Source organism: Pantherophis guttatus, chromosome 10 (assembly GCF_059756535.1).
Source record: "Pantherophis guttatus breed Tessera chromosome 10, ASM5975653v1, whole genome shotgun sequence".
Classification (NCBI taxonomy): Eukaryota; Metazoa; Chordata; class Lepidosauria; order Squamata; family Colubridae; genus Pantherophis; species Pantherophis guttatus.
The window spans coordinates 7,862,278-7,876,060 of record NC_142072.1 but is presented as its reverse complement, the minus strand read 5'-3'; the positions used below and the strand labels follow the sequence as shown (position 1 = coordinate 7,876,060).

At 37.4% G+C, this 13,783-nt stretch overlaps 1 protein-coding gene across 50 annotated transcripts in view; it reads right to left on the bottom strand.

Moving 5' to 3' along the window:
* Positions 1-13,783, bottom strand: part of LOC117669355 (uncharacterized) — a 53,911-nt gene that overhangs the window by 17,991 nt on the left and 22,137 nt on the right. For 4 of the 50 annotated variants that reach the window (XM_087876788.1, XM_060693914.2, XM_060693891.2 and 1 more), the window contains exons 3-20: positions 11,979-12,005; positions 10,821-10,883; positions 9,996-10,022; positions 9,546-9,572; positions 9,233-9,259; positions 8,822-8,848; positions 8,431-8,457; positions 7,986-8,012; positions 6,164-6,226; positions 4,968-4,994; positions 4,167-4,229; positions 3,346-3,372; positions 2,894-2,920; positions 2,457-2,483; positions 2,005-2,031; positions 1,613-1,639; positions 1,175-1,201; positions 437-499 (exon numbers count right to left, since the gene is read on the bottom strand). In XM_087876788.1, coding sequence (XP_087732914.1) covers positions 437-499; positions 1,175-1,201; positions 1,613-1,639; positions 2,005-2,031; positions 2,457-2,483; positions 2,894-2,920; positions 3,346-3,372; positions 4,167-4,229; positions 4,968-4,994; positions 6,164-6,226; positions 7,986-8,012; positions 8,431-8,457; positions 8,822-8,848; positions 9,233-9,259; positions 9,546-9,572; positions 9,996-10,022; positions 10,821-10,883; positions 11,979-12,005 — 630 coding nt within the window. The remainder of the gene's footprint in view (positions 1-436; positions 500-1,174; positions 1,202-1,612; positions 1,640-2,004; positions 2,032-2,456; positions 2,484-2,893; positions 2,921-3,345; positions 3,373-4,166; positions 4,230-4,967; positions 4,995-6,163; positions 6,227-7,985; positions 8,013-8,430; positions 8,458-8,821; positions 8,849-9,232; positions 9,260-9,545; positions 9,573-9,995; positions 10,023-10,820; positions 10,884-11,978; positions 12,006-13,783) is intronic. The other 46 variants (XM_060693898.2, XM_060693894.2, XM_060693893.2 and 43 more) reach the window with 46 other exon arrangements.

Below are 13,783 nucleotides of genomic sequence, written 5' to 3'. Positions count from 1 at the left end.
TTTCTAAGTAAATAGTATATAGACAAATGACCTCAAAATGAATAAAAATATTCTTTTGTGTTGTTGGCCTGATCCCCAACTGTTTTGGATCCAATGGATTGAATTATGAGCAAATATATCCTTAGGGTATAGTCCAAAAAGTCAAATAGGGGCAACAGGAATCAAAGCTCCTTCCATTTTTATTGGCGTTACACAAAATAATTATGAAAAAAAGCAGGCAAATCTCATGGCCTCCATCTTGACTTTTTTTTTTTTTTTTTTACTGACTTGTGAATATTCCTGGTAGCGATCAACCTCTCCACAATTTTCCTATCAACAATCATTCCAGGAGGGAAGTAATTGAAGCAGAATTTAGGAATTTCAGACTGTAATCAGGGAGCTGATTCCTCCCCAAAGGCAAAGGAAGTAAGAAGACCAAGGAGAAGATCATACTTACAAGTAAAGAGTGCCGTAGAATAGATTTTAACATATAAGCATCGTCCCTGAAGCCCAGGTTCTCCTAGAGAAATTCAAAATTCAAATTACAAACTAGTTCTAGCAATTGAATCCAAACACATGGAAGACATTAAAATCCTTCCTAAGGAAAGATATGAATGGTACATACAGAGGATTTGCATAATTTTATCTTTACAATAACTGTAAGGAAAGATGCGACAGGTAGTCCTTGTTTAGCAACTGCTAAACAATGAACAACAGTGATTTAAAAAAAGTTTGCAACCAAGGCCCTCATTTACAACTTTGGAAGCATCTTTCACAGGTTCCCATTACAGTCAGTTAATGAGCATTGTTGTGAGCATATTCATGTGATTTTTCATGTAACAATCGGTTTCTTGCTGGTCCCAGTTACAGTCACTAAATGAGGACTATCAATGAGGGCTACCTGTACGGGTATTCACTTTGTTGCTATGAATTTTTTAAGTGTCTTTTGATTGTAAGATCCTACAGCAGCAAAGAATGAAGTGGGGATATTCCAGATATCTGACTTCCTTTTCTCTCCCCAAGCAGTTTATGTCTCCCCACTTCAATGCAATCCCCCAGGGCTACACTTCACAGAACGCCTACCCCAGATTTGGGAACATCTACCCCTGAATGGCACCCTAGGATTTTCAAGGCTGGTTAGTTTTGGGGGTTCTCTCAAATGAGTACAATTCGAGCTGGCAAAAGTTATACTCACTTCTGAGCCAAAGCGTCTAAAAGGCCACTGCACAAAAGAAAAATATGGATTTTATTCTTGGAGAAATAGTTCTAAGGTTTTTAATAGTTTTAATTGGTATAAATGGAACCTTGCATAATCTCTCAAAAGGGGATATCCATAGAGACGGATAATATTTGTGTGGATAAGATATTTGTGCGTTTGCCTGGATAATATTTATGGCTTCAATTTTTTCTTATATTTCAGTTATATAATAAGTTATATAAGCCGAGGTTTGCTATTAAGCAAGAGATTTGAGGCATATAAATAAAATATTAAACATCCTTATACAGACACAGGCTACTGCTCACAAGACACCGACCCTTAATTTGGGAACAAGAATAAATGGGAGCCTACAATTTTGAGTGTCAGATAGGGGGGTCTCTCAAATGAGTGTGATTAGGCAAAAGTTATACTCACTTCTGAGCCAGACCGTCTAAAAGGCCACTGCAACAAGAAGGAAAATGTGTTTTTTGCATTATCTCTCATTCAAGCATATACATAGACGTGGGTGGGTGTTTATATTTACACCCTCAAATCTTTCTAATATTTCAGTTGTACAATACCTATACATGCTGAGAGTTGCTTTTAAGTCTGATACAGGTGGGATATAAATTGAATAAATAACATAATACATAGCCATATATAGACCCAAAATAAAGACAAAAAGATCCCCAAAGTTTATTTAGAGTGCACCTATGGCAGACTTGGGAGCATGTACCCCTGAATGGGACTTTAGGATTTTCAATGCCCATTGGTTTTGGGGGTTCACAGAACTGTGTATAATATGAACAAGCAAAGGTTTTACTCACTTCTGAGCCAGACCGTCTAAAAGGCCACTGTAGAAAGAAGGAAAATAGGGATTTTTTTTTTCTTGGAGAAATAGTTCTAAGGTTTTTAATAGTTTTAATAGGTGTAAATGCAACCTTGCATAATCTCTCAAAAAGGGATATCCATAGATGTGGATAATATTTGTGTGGATAAGGTATTTGTGCGTTTACATGGATAATATTTATGCCTTCAATTTTTTCTTATATTTCAGTTATATAATAAATTATATAAGCTGAAGTTTGCTATTAAGCAAGAGATTTGAGGCATATAAATAAAATATTAAACATCCTTATACAGACACAGGCTACTGCTCACAAGACACCGACCCTTAATTTGGGAACAAGAATAAATGGGAGCCTACAATTTTAAGGATCAGATAGTTTGGGGGTTTTCTCAAATGAGTATAATATGAGTAGGCAAAAGTTATACTCACTTCTGAGCCAGACCGTCTAAAAGGCCACTGCAAAAAGAAGGAAAATGTCATTTTTTTCCTCAGAGAAATAGTTTTAATAGGCATTTAAAGTATAAAATTGAAACTTGTGTTCTCTCTCATTTAAGCATATACATAGACATGGGTGTGTGTATTTACACCCTCAAATCTTTCTAATATTTCAGTTATATAATATGAACATCGAGAGTGGCTTTTAAGTCTGATACAGGCAGGATATAAATTAAATAAATATTAATAAACAGCCACATATAGACTTAAAAGTAAAGGCAAGAAGATCTTCAAAGGCTACATTTTAGAGTGCACCTACCCCAGATTTGGGAGCAACTACCCCAGAATAGGACCCTAGAATTTTTAGGACTAGTTGGTTTTGGGGGTTCACAGAAATGTATATAATATGAGCAAGCAAAGATTTTACTCACTTCTGAGCCAGACCGTCTAAAAGGCCACTGCAGAAAGAAGAAAAATGTGGATTTTTTTTTTCTTGGAGAAAGAGTTCTAATGTTTTTAATAGTTTTAATTGGTATAAATGCAACCTTGCATAATCTCTCATATAAGGATATCCATAGATGTGGATAATATTTGTGTGGATAAGATATTTGTGCATTTACATGGATAATATTTATGCCTTCAATTTCTTCTTATATTTCAGTTCTATCACAAGTTACATAAGCCGAGGTTTGCTATTAAGCAAAAGATCTGAGGCATATAAATAAAATATTAAACATCCTTATACAGACACAGGTTACTCCGCACAGGACACCTATCCATGATTTGGGAACAAGAATAAATGGGAGCCTACAGTTTTGAGGATCAGATAGTTTGGGTGTTCTCTCAAATGAGTATAATACGAGTCGGCAAAAGTTATACTCACTTCTGAGCCAGACCGTCTAAAAGGCCACTGCAAAAAGAGGGAAAATATGGATTTTTTTTCTTAGAGAAATAGTTTTACTAGGCATTTAAAGTATAAAATTTTAACTTGCATTCTCTCTCATTCAAGCATATACATAGATGTGAGTGTGTGTTTATGTGTGTACCTCTGTGTGAGTGATATTTAAGCCCTCGAATCTTTCTGATATTTCAGTTATACCGTGTTTCCCCGAAAATAAGACCTCCCCCGAAAATAAGACCTCTCTGAAAATATTTAAACACATGCACAGCCAGTACACGCCATTTTGTCTGGTTAGGGCTAGGGAGACAGAGCTGGAAATCAGGTAAGATGGCAAGAGGAGCCCCATCTTGCTCCACACGCCCCAAAATAATAAGACCTACCCGAAAATAAGGCCAAGCACTTATTTCAGGGTTCAAAAAAATATAAGACAGGGTCTTATTTTCAGGGAAACGCAGTATAATAAGTGCATACTTGCTTTTGACTGTGAGATATGTTAATTTTTTATCTTTGAAAGAAATCAAAAGTAAATCTTCATCTATCTTCTATGTTAATGCACAAAAATGCACGTAAAAAAATAGGCAAAGCTTTGATCGCACAGTCATGGTCTCAATTTGGACGGGTTTTTTAATAACATCTTGTGGATACTCATGAAGGCAATCAACAGTTTTCCTAGCAACTGCCTTAACCAATAATCCTCCTAGGTGGGAAGTAATTGAAGCAAAATTTGGGAATCTATAAACATAAAACCTATTCCTCAACCAAGGCAAATAAAGCAAGAAAGCCATGGAGAAGACCATACTTACAGATGGGGGAAACTGTGGAATAGTTTTTCCAACATAAGAATCATCCCTGAAGCCAAGATTCCCCTACAAAGAAATTCAAAGATATATTACAAACCAGTTCTTTTTGCAACAAAGAAAAGGAAGAGTCTAGGAGTGGGTTTTAAAGAGACCCACAATTGAATCCAAACACAATAAGGTAAAGTTTCCCCTGTCCAGTCATACCCGATTCTAAGTGCTCCCAAGCTCCGTTTTCAGCTGTGACGGCCTCCTGCAAGCCTCTGCCAGAGGAAACAGCGCTCGGGAGGACCTGACGTGGCCCTCGTGAACTCCATTTTCACTTGCAGAGGCACCATGGGCCGGTCCTTTGCTGTTCCCAGGATGGCCCCGCAGGCCAGATCTAAGTACCCCAAAGGCCATATCCAACCCACAGGCTTTGAGATTGACACCCCTGTTATAAATCATCATCAGGTAATTTTTTACTTAGCAATAACTTCGCTTGCTGGCCAGAATTGGGGTCACTAAATGAGGACTACCTGTACAAGTTTTCACATTATTATTTTTTTTAAAGAGTCTCTTGGTTATAAGATCCTGCACCATCAAGGAATGAAGTGGGGATAGCCCAGATATCTGCCTTCCCTCTCTGTCCTCAAAGACCTTCTGTCTCTCCCCCCTTCCCCTCCCCCCTTCACTGCAATCCCCCAGGGCTACACTTAACAATTCACCTTTCAGATTTGGGAATCTGACTTAACAATTTTCAGAGCTAGTTAGTTTTTGGGGTTCTCTCAAATGGGTATAATATGAGCAGGCAAAAGTTATACTCACTGCTAAGCCGAAGGGTCTCAAAAGCTTCTGGAAAAAGAAGAAAAAAATGGATTCCTTAATCTTTAATAGACATTTAAACATATAAAATGCAAGCTTGTATTCTCTCTCATGTAAGCATTTACATACATATGGGTGGGTGCAGTGGTGGGATTCAGCCAGTTTGCACCACTTCAGGAGAACCAGTTGTTAACTTTCTGAGCAGTTTGGCAAAATGGTTGTTGGAAGAAATCATTAGGGCAGAGAACCGGTTGTTAAATTACTTGAATCCCACCATTGGGTGGGTGTGCATACTATTTATAAACACCCCCCCCCAAAAAAATCTTTCTGTTATTTCAGTTCCATCCTTCTGAGGTGGATAAAATTGTTGGGGGCAATATGCTGACTCTGTAAACTGCTTAGAGAGGGCTGTAAAGCACTGCGAAGCAGTATATAAGTCTAAGTGCTATTGCTATTGCTATATACCATCCAAGAGTGGCTTTTAAGTGTGAGGTGATTTCACTCACAAATCTTTCTGATAGTCCAGTTATATTAGATATAATAATGCCATATTAGAAAGACAGAAAGACCATGAGTAAGTAAATAAATACAACAAATAACTGAATGTAGTTTCTAACTAAATACCCTGTTTCCCCCAAAATAAGAGAACCCCTGATAATAAGCCCAATTGGGCTTTCGAGCACTTAGCAATAAGGCCAAGTGCTTATTTCAGGGTTCAAAAAAATATGACAGGGTCTTATTTTTAGAAAAACATGGATAATATATAGACAAGTGATCTCAAAATGAGTGAAAACTTTATTTTGAGTTGTTGGCTTGATCCCCAACTCTTTTGGATACAGTGGAGTGAATTATGAGCAAATGTATCCTTAGGGTATAGTCCAAAAAGTCAAATAGGGGCAACAGGAATCCAAATTCCATCTATTTTTATGGGTGTTGCACAAAATAATCATGAAAAAAAGCAAGCAAATCTCATGGTCTCCATCTTGACTTTTTTTTTTTTTTTTTTTTTTTACTGATTTGTGAATATTCCTGGTAGTGATCAACCTCTCCACAATTTTCCTATCAGGTGTTTTAACCCACAATCCTTCTAGAAGGGAAATAATTGAAACAAAATGTAGGAATTTCAGACTGTAATCAGGGAGCTGATTCCTCACCAAAGGCAAAGGAAGTAAGAAGACCAAAGAAAAAATCATACTTACAAGCAGAGAGTGCCGTACAATAGATTTTAAAATATGAGTTTCGTCCCTGAAGCCCAGGTTCTCCTAGAGAAATTCAAGATTCAAATTACAAACTAGTTTTTACTGCAACAAAGAGAAGGAAGAGTCTGGGAGGGGAATTTAAAGAGACCTACAGTTGAATCCAAGCACTTGGAGGATCTTAAAATCCTGTAAGTAAGTAAGACTTACAGCATCCCGGATAATATTAATAAATAAATGTTTACCGTCTGAATTTTCTCTGAAAGCTGTAAATGGTACATAGAGAGGATTTGCATAATTTTATCCTTACAAGAAAAAGGGATGCAGTGACTCAGGGGCTAAGACGCTGAGCTTGTCGATCAAAAGGTCGGCAGTTCAGTGGTTTGAATCCCTAGTGCTGCGTAACGGGGTGAGCTCCCGTTACTTGTCCCAGCTTCTGCCAACCGAGCAGTTCGAAAGCACGTAAAAAATGCAAGTAGAAAAACAGGGACCACCTTTGGTGGGAAGGTAACAGTGTTCCATGCGTCCTTGGTGTTTTGTCATGCCGGCTACATGACCATGGAGACGTCTTCGGACAGTGCTGGCTCTTCAACTTTGAAATGGAGATGAGCACTGCCCCCTAGAGTCAGGAATGACTAGCACATATGTGCAAGGGGAACCTTTACCTTTACCTTATCCTTACAATAACTGTAAGGAAAGATGTGATAGTAGTCCTTCTTTAGCAACTGCTACAGGCAATGAATTACAACAGTGATTCTTTAAAAAGGTTGCAACCAAGCTCCTCATTTACAACCTTGGCAGCATCTTTCACAGGTTCCCAATACAGTCTTTTAATGAGCATTATTGTGAGCACATTCTTGTGATTTTTCATGTAACAATCAGTTTCTTGCTGGTCCCAGTTACAGTCACTAAATGAGGACTATCAGTGAGGGCTACCTGTACGGGTATTCACTTTGTTGTTATGAATTTTTTAAGTGCCTTTTGATTGTAAGATCCTACAGCAGCAAGGAATGAAGTGGGGATATTCCAGATATCTGACATTATTATTATTATTATTAGTATTATTATTATTATTATTATTATTATTATTATTATTATTATTTAATCTTTAGTGAGATTCACAGCCTTTGAGGCTGGTTAATAGCAGCTCGAGTCCTAACCAAGGTATCGTCGGAGGATGTAAGCGGTTCTGAGTAAGGTGGTTTTTTGTAGAGTCAAAATGTTCAAGTCCGGCAAATTTAGAATTTCTGAATAGCGGGGCAGCCCTTTGGGTATTGCTCCGAGGGCTCCAATTACAATCGGGACAACACACAATTTCTTTTTCCACAGTCGCTCAACTTCAATTTGCAAGTCCCGGTACTTTGTGATTTTTTTCTTGCTGCTTATCTTCAATCCATGCATCACCAGGTATTACAATGTCAATGAACCATACTTTTTCTTTTCTTTTCTTCTTCTTCTTCTTCTTCTTCTTCTTATTATTATTATTATTATTATTATTATTATTATTATTATTATTATTATTATTATTATATTTGTATGCGGCCCTTCTCCCAAAGGACTCAGGACAGCTCACAACAATAAGAAACAGAAAATATAAAAGTTAAAAGACAAATTAAAACAGAATATCCAATAAATAAGGTTTTCTCTCCCCAAGCAGCTTATGTCTCCCCACTTCAATGCAATCCCCCAGGGCTACACTTCACAAAACGTCTACTCCAGACTTGGGAGCATCTACCCCTGAATGGCACACTAGGATTTTCAGAGCTGGTTAGTTTGGGGGTTCTCTCAATTGAGTACAATATGGACAGGCAAAAGTTATACTCACTTCTGAGCCAAAGCGTCTAAAAGGCCACTGCAGAAAGAAGAAAAATATGGATTTTTTTTTCTTGGAGAAATAGTTCTAATGTTTTTAATAGTTTTAATTCATATAAATGCAACCTTGCATAATCTTTCAAAAAGGGATATCCATAGATACAAATAATATTTGTGTGGATAAGATATTTGTGCATTTACGTGGATAATATTTATGGCTTCATTTTTTTCTTATATTTCAGTTATATAATAAATTATATAAGCTGAAGTTTGCTATTAAGCAAGAGATTTGAGGCATATAAATAAAATATTAAACATCCTTATACAGACACAGGCTACTCCTCACAGACACTGACCCTGATTTGGGAACAAGAATAAATGGGAGCCTACAATTTTGAGTGTCAGATAGGGGGGTCTCTCAAATGAGTATAATATGAGTAGGCAAAAGTTATACTCACTTCTGAGCCAGACCGTCTAAAAGGCCACTGCAACAAGAAGGAAATGTGTTTTTTGCATTCTCTCTCATTCAAGCATATAGATAGACGTGGGTGGGTGTTTATATTGACACCCTCAAATCTTTCTAATATTTCAGTTGTACAATACCTATACATGCTGAGAGTTGCTTTTAAGTCTGATACAGGTGGGATATAAATTGAATAAATAACATAATACATAGCCATATATAGACCCAAAATAAAGACAAAAAGATCCCCAAAGTTTATTTAGAGTGCACCTATGGCAGATTTGGGAGCATCTACCCCTCAATGGGACCCTAGGATTTTCAATGCCCATTGGTTTTGGGGGTTCTCAGAAATGTGTATAATATGAGCAAGTAAAGGTTTTACTCACTTCTGAGCCAGACCGTCCAAAAGGCCACTGCAGAAAGAAGAAAAATATGGATTTTTTTTTCTTGGATATAGTTCTAATGTTTTTAATAGTTTTAATTGGTATAAATGCAACCTTGCATAATCTCTCAAAAAGGGATATCCATAGATGTGGATAATATTTGTGTGGATAAGATATTTGTGCGTTTGCATGGATAATATTTATGCCTTCAATTTTTTCTTATATTTCAATTATATAAGCCAAGGTTTGCTATTAAGCATGGGATTTGAGGCATATAAATAAAATATTAAACATCCTTATCTGTATACAGGCTACTGCTCACAGGACACCTACCCATGATTTGGGAACAATAATAAATGGGAGCCTATAATTTTCAGGGTCAAATGAGTGTGATTAGGCAAAAGTTATACTCACTTCTGAGCCAGACCGTCTAAAAGGCCACTGCAAAAAGAAGGAAAATGTGTTTTTTCCCCCCTCAGAAAAACAGTTTTAATAGGCATTTAAAGTATAAAATTGAACTTGCATTCTTTTTCATTCAAGCATATACATAAAAGTGTTTGTGTGTGTATTTCTACTGTCAAATATACTGTCAAGTTTATTTAGAGTGCACCTATGCCAGATTTGGAGAGCATCTACCCCTGAATGGGACCCTAGGATTTTCAATGCCCATTGGTTTTGGGGGTTCACAGAACTGTGTATAATATGAACAAGCAAAGGTTTTACTCACTTCCGAGCCAGACCGTCTAAAAGGCCACTGCAAAAAGAAGGAAAATATGGATGTTTTTTTGTTGCAGAAAGAGTTCTAATGTTTTTAATAGTTTTAATTGTTATAAATGCAACCTTGCATAATCTCTCATATAAGGATATCCATAGATGTGGATATTTGTGTGGATAAGATATTTGTGTGTTTGCGTGGATAATATTTATGCCTTCACATTTTTCTTATATTTCAGTTATATAATATAAGCCAAGGGTTGCTTTGAAGCATGATATTTCAGGCATATATATAAAAAAAACAAACTAATAAATATCCATATATAGACAAAGGCTACTCCTCATAATACACATACCCCTGATTTGGGAAGAAGACTAAATGGAAGCCTACAATTTTCAGGGACAGATAGTTTGAGGGTTCTCTCAAATGAGTATAATACAAGTAGCTAAAAGTTATACTCACTGTTGAGCCAAAGCGTCCAAACAGCCCCTGCAGAAATAAGAGAAACAAAGATTTCTTTCTTAGTGAAAATACCTTTAATAGACTTTTAAATAGTATAATAAACAAACTTACTTTCTCTCTCTCTCTCATACAAGCATATCCATAAATACAGGGATCTGTGCGCGATATTTACACTCTCGAATCTTTTTTTTTTTTTAATTTGATTTATATGCCGCCCTTCTCCGGAGACTCAGGGCGGCTTACAATGCGTTAAGCAATAGCCTTCATACTTTTGTATATTTATACAAAGTCAGCTTATTGCCCCCACAAACTGGGTCCTCAATTTACCTACCTTTACTTTTTTAAAGCATTTTTTACTACCTATTTGCCCGAACTGAAGGTAAAAAAATGCCTAAAAAGTAAAAAAAAAAGTTCCGACGATCAGCTGAGTGACGTGAGGTCATCGGAACTTTTTTTTTTTTTTACTTTTTAAAGCATTTTTAACTACCGGTTCCAGAGAACTGGTAGTTAAAAAATGCTAAAAAAGTTTTTTAAAAAGTTCCGACGATCGCACATTGCTCAGCTGATCATCGGAACTTTTTTTTTTTTTTTACATTTTTTACTAGCGGTTCGGGCGAACCGGCCCAAACTGATAGCATTTCACTCCTGGATTAGACCCTGTGGATAGCAATCACCTTCTCCACAGTTTTCCTAGGAACTGTCTTATCTCACAATCCTCCAGAGTGGGAAATGATTGAAACAAAACTTGGGAAGGTCAGTCTATAAGCAAGGAGCCCATTCCTCAGCAAAAGCAAAGAAAACTTATTTGCAGAAAATCATACTCACAGATAGAGGGGTTTGTGGAATGGAGTTTCCGAAAAGAACATCATCCCTGAAGCCAGGGTTCTCCTACAGAAATTCAAAGTTATATTACAAACCAATCTTTTCTGCAACAAAGAGAAGGCAGAGTCTGGGTGGGGATATTAAGGAGACCCACAACTAAATCCATGTATATGGAGGACCTGCATGTCCTTCTTGGGGAAGGCCTACAGATATCCAAGATATACTAATAAATAATGTTTATAGTCAGCATTGCCTCTGAAAGATGTAAGCGGCATACACTGAAGACTTGCTAATTTTATCCTTACAACATCCGTAAGGAAAGATACTACAGTTGGTTCTCGTTTAGCAACCACCATAGACAGCGAGTTACAACGGTAATAAAAAAAGTAGATTTGCAACTGTGACCCACGTATTCCATTTTCGCAGCATCTTTGTGTCGGTCACATATTCAAAATTACAATTAGTTACTGTGCATTCTCCTGTTTCAAATTATAAGCATAATGATTATAAATCAGGGGTGTCAAACTCGATTTCATTGAGAGCGGCATCAGTGTTGTGTTTGACCTTAGGGAGCAGAGTGGGCATGGCCACCTCAATGTCACTCGTATCAGGGGAGCTTGTGGTGGCCCAAATGCTCTGCCAGTGAAAATGGGCTCCCGAGCTCCGTTTTCTACTGCGACGACCTCCTGCAAGCCTCTGCCAGAGGAAATGGAGCTCGGGAGGGCCTGATGTGGCCCTCATGAACTCCATTTTCACTGGCAGAGGCACCGCAAGCCAGTCCTTTGCTGTTTTCAGGGTGGCCCCACAGGCCAGATCTAAGCACCCCATGGGCCAGATCCGACCCCCCCCCCAGGCCTTGAGTTTGACACCCCTGTTATAAATCATCATCAGGTAATTTTTTACTTCGCAATCACTTGGCTTGCTGGCCTATCCTAAATACACTTGGTTATATTGGTTATTGGTTATTTGGAAGTTCCTTCAGGATTTCTCATATCCTTCTTCTGCTTCACAGTAATCCCCCCAGGGCTCGTCTTCACAGCATACCTTCCTCAGGTTTGGAAACACCTCCCCATGAATGGAACTCCACAATTTTCAGGGCCATGTCATTTTGGGAGGCTCTCCCAAATGGTATAAATATGAGCAGCCAAAAGTTATACTCACTGCTGAGCCAAAGTTTCTAAAGGGCCACTGCAGAAAGAAAGAAAAACAAGGATTTCTTTCGTGGTGAAATGGTTTTAATAGAGATTTAAATGTATAAAATTGAAACTTGCATTCTCTTTCCTGTATATAAGTTTATACATGGGTGAATGTGCATACTATTTAGGACCTCAGATCTTTTTTTATATTTCAATTATGTAATAAACTCTAGAAGCCAGGAAAACCAGTTAAAAATGTTCTACAGATGGCACTTTACACCAGTACAGCTTGCTAAAATGTCTTCTAACAACTCTCCAAATTGTTGGAAATGTAAAAAAATGTCCCCGGAACATATTACCGTCTCTGGTGGACATGTCCTAAGGTGAAAAAATATTGGGCTAAAATTAGAAGTTGGATAGAAGAGATAATTGGCTATAATATGGACTTGAAACCAGCGATACTTTTACTGGGGATATTGAATAGAACCTACAGTAAAGAAATTAGATATTTGATTTTGCATATAATCACAGCGGTAAGGATAATCTACGCACAGTTCTGGAAAAGTGAAAAGACTCCATCAGAGGAAGAAACAATTAGGAAAATTCTGGACTGTGCAGAGATGGATAAATTAATGAAAGAAATAAAAGAAAAAGAAGATACAGAATATTATCAAGTATGGAATAAGTGGTATGATTGGCTAAAGACTAGGGAAGGTAAAAGGGAATAAATGATGTGATAAATGTATAAAATATTGTAAATGAATAAAACTAGAAATAAAGGGACGATAAAGATAAAGACAATAAAGAATGAGAAAAATGGGGAATGTAGAAAGTAGAAAGTAAGAGGAATGAAACTGGTATGTAAAAAGACACACATATGGTGTGTTGATGTTTTATATGTTGTGTTGTGTTGTTGTTGTAAAATCAATAAAAAATATTTTTTAAAAAATAAATAAACTCTAGAAGCCGAGTTTTAATATATTCTATTCTATTCATTTATTTGATTCTTTTTTATTACTTTTATTGTTTTACATGTGGTTTTATATTCTGTAAGCCACCTTGAGTTGCCATGTGCCAGTGGTGGGGTTGCTACCAGTTCGCATCAGTTTGGGCGAACCGGGAGCAGCGGCAGCGGGAGGCTCCATCCACCTGCCTGGACGTCATCAAATAGACGCTTCTGTGCATGTGCAGAAGTGGCGCGCACGCGAGTGAACGAGTGAGTGTGAGCGAACTGGTAGCAAAGGTAAATGAAACCCATCCCTGCCATGTGCAAATAGACTGCAATATAAAGTAAGTAAGTAAGTAAGTAAGTAAGTAAATAAATAAATAAATAAATAAATCTTCAAGGTATGTCAAGATTTTGGATAGGGTGATCAAAGCTCCATTTTTATTTTATTTTATTTTATTTGTGCACAAACAATGCATGTAAAAAGATCACACTCTATTTACAGGTTCAGGGTACTGTGGATCATAATTTTTAGAAACACTGTTAGCCCTGGGCTCCAGGGTACCCTACAGAAATTCAGAAATACATGTATAAACCTGTTCTTTCTCCCAGCAAAGAAAAGGAAGTTTCTGTGAGGGAATTCAGAGGAACCCCCCTATGCTTGTCCTTAATGTACATTTGTATGGGAAACTAAAGTTCTGAAACTAATGATTTTCCTTGGGAATCATTTCTGACCACGATCGACCTTTGGGTGAGCAAGGTCTCAAGCTTGGCTGTGTCATGCTGGAAGACAGATAGGATTTGACCAACCGGCTGCCCCTTTGTGATTTTGTGATCTCATTTCCCAGCTTGAGTTCCGAGAGCCATCAGAAATATCAAAATAC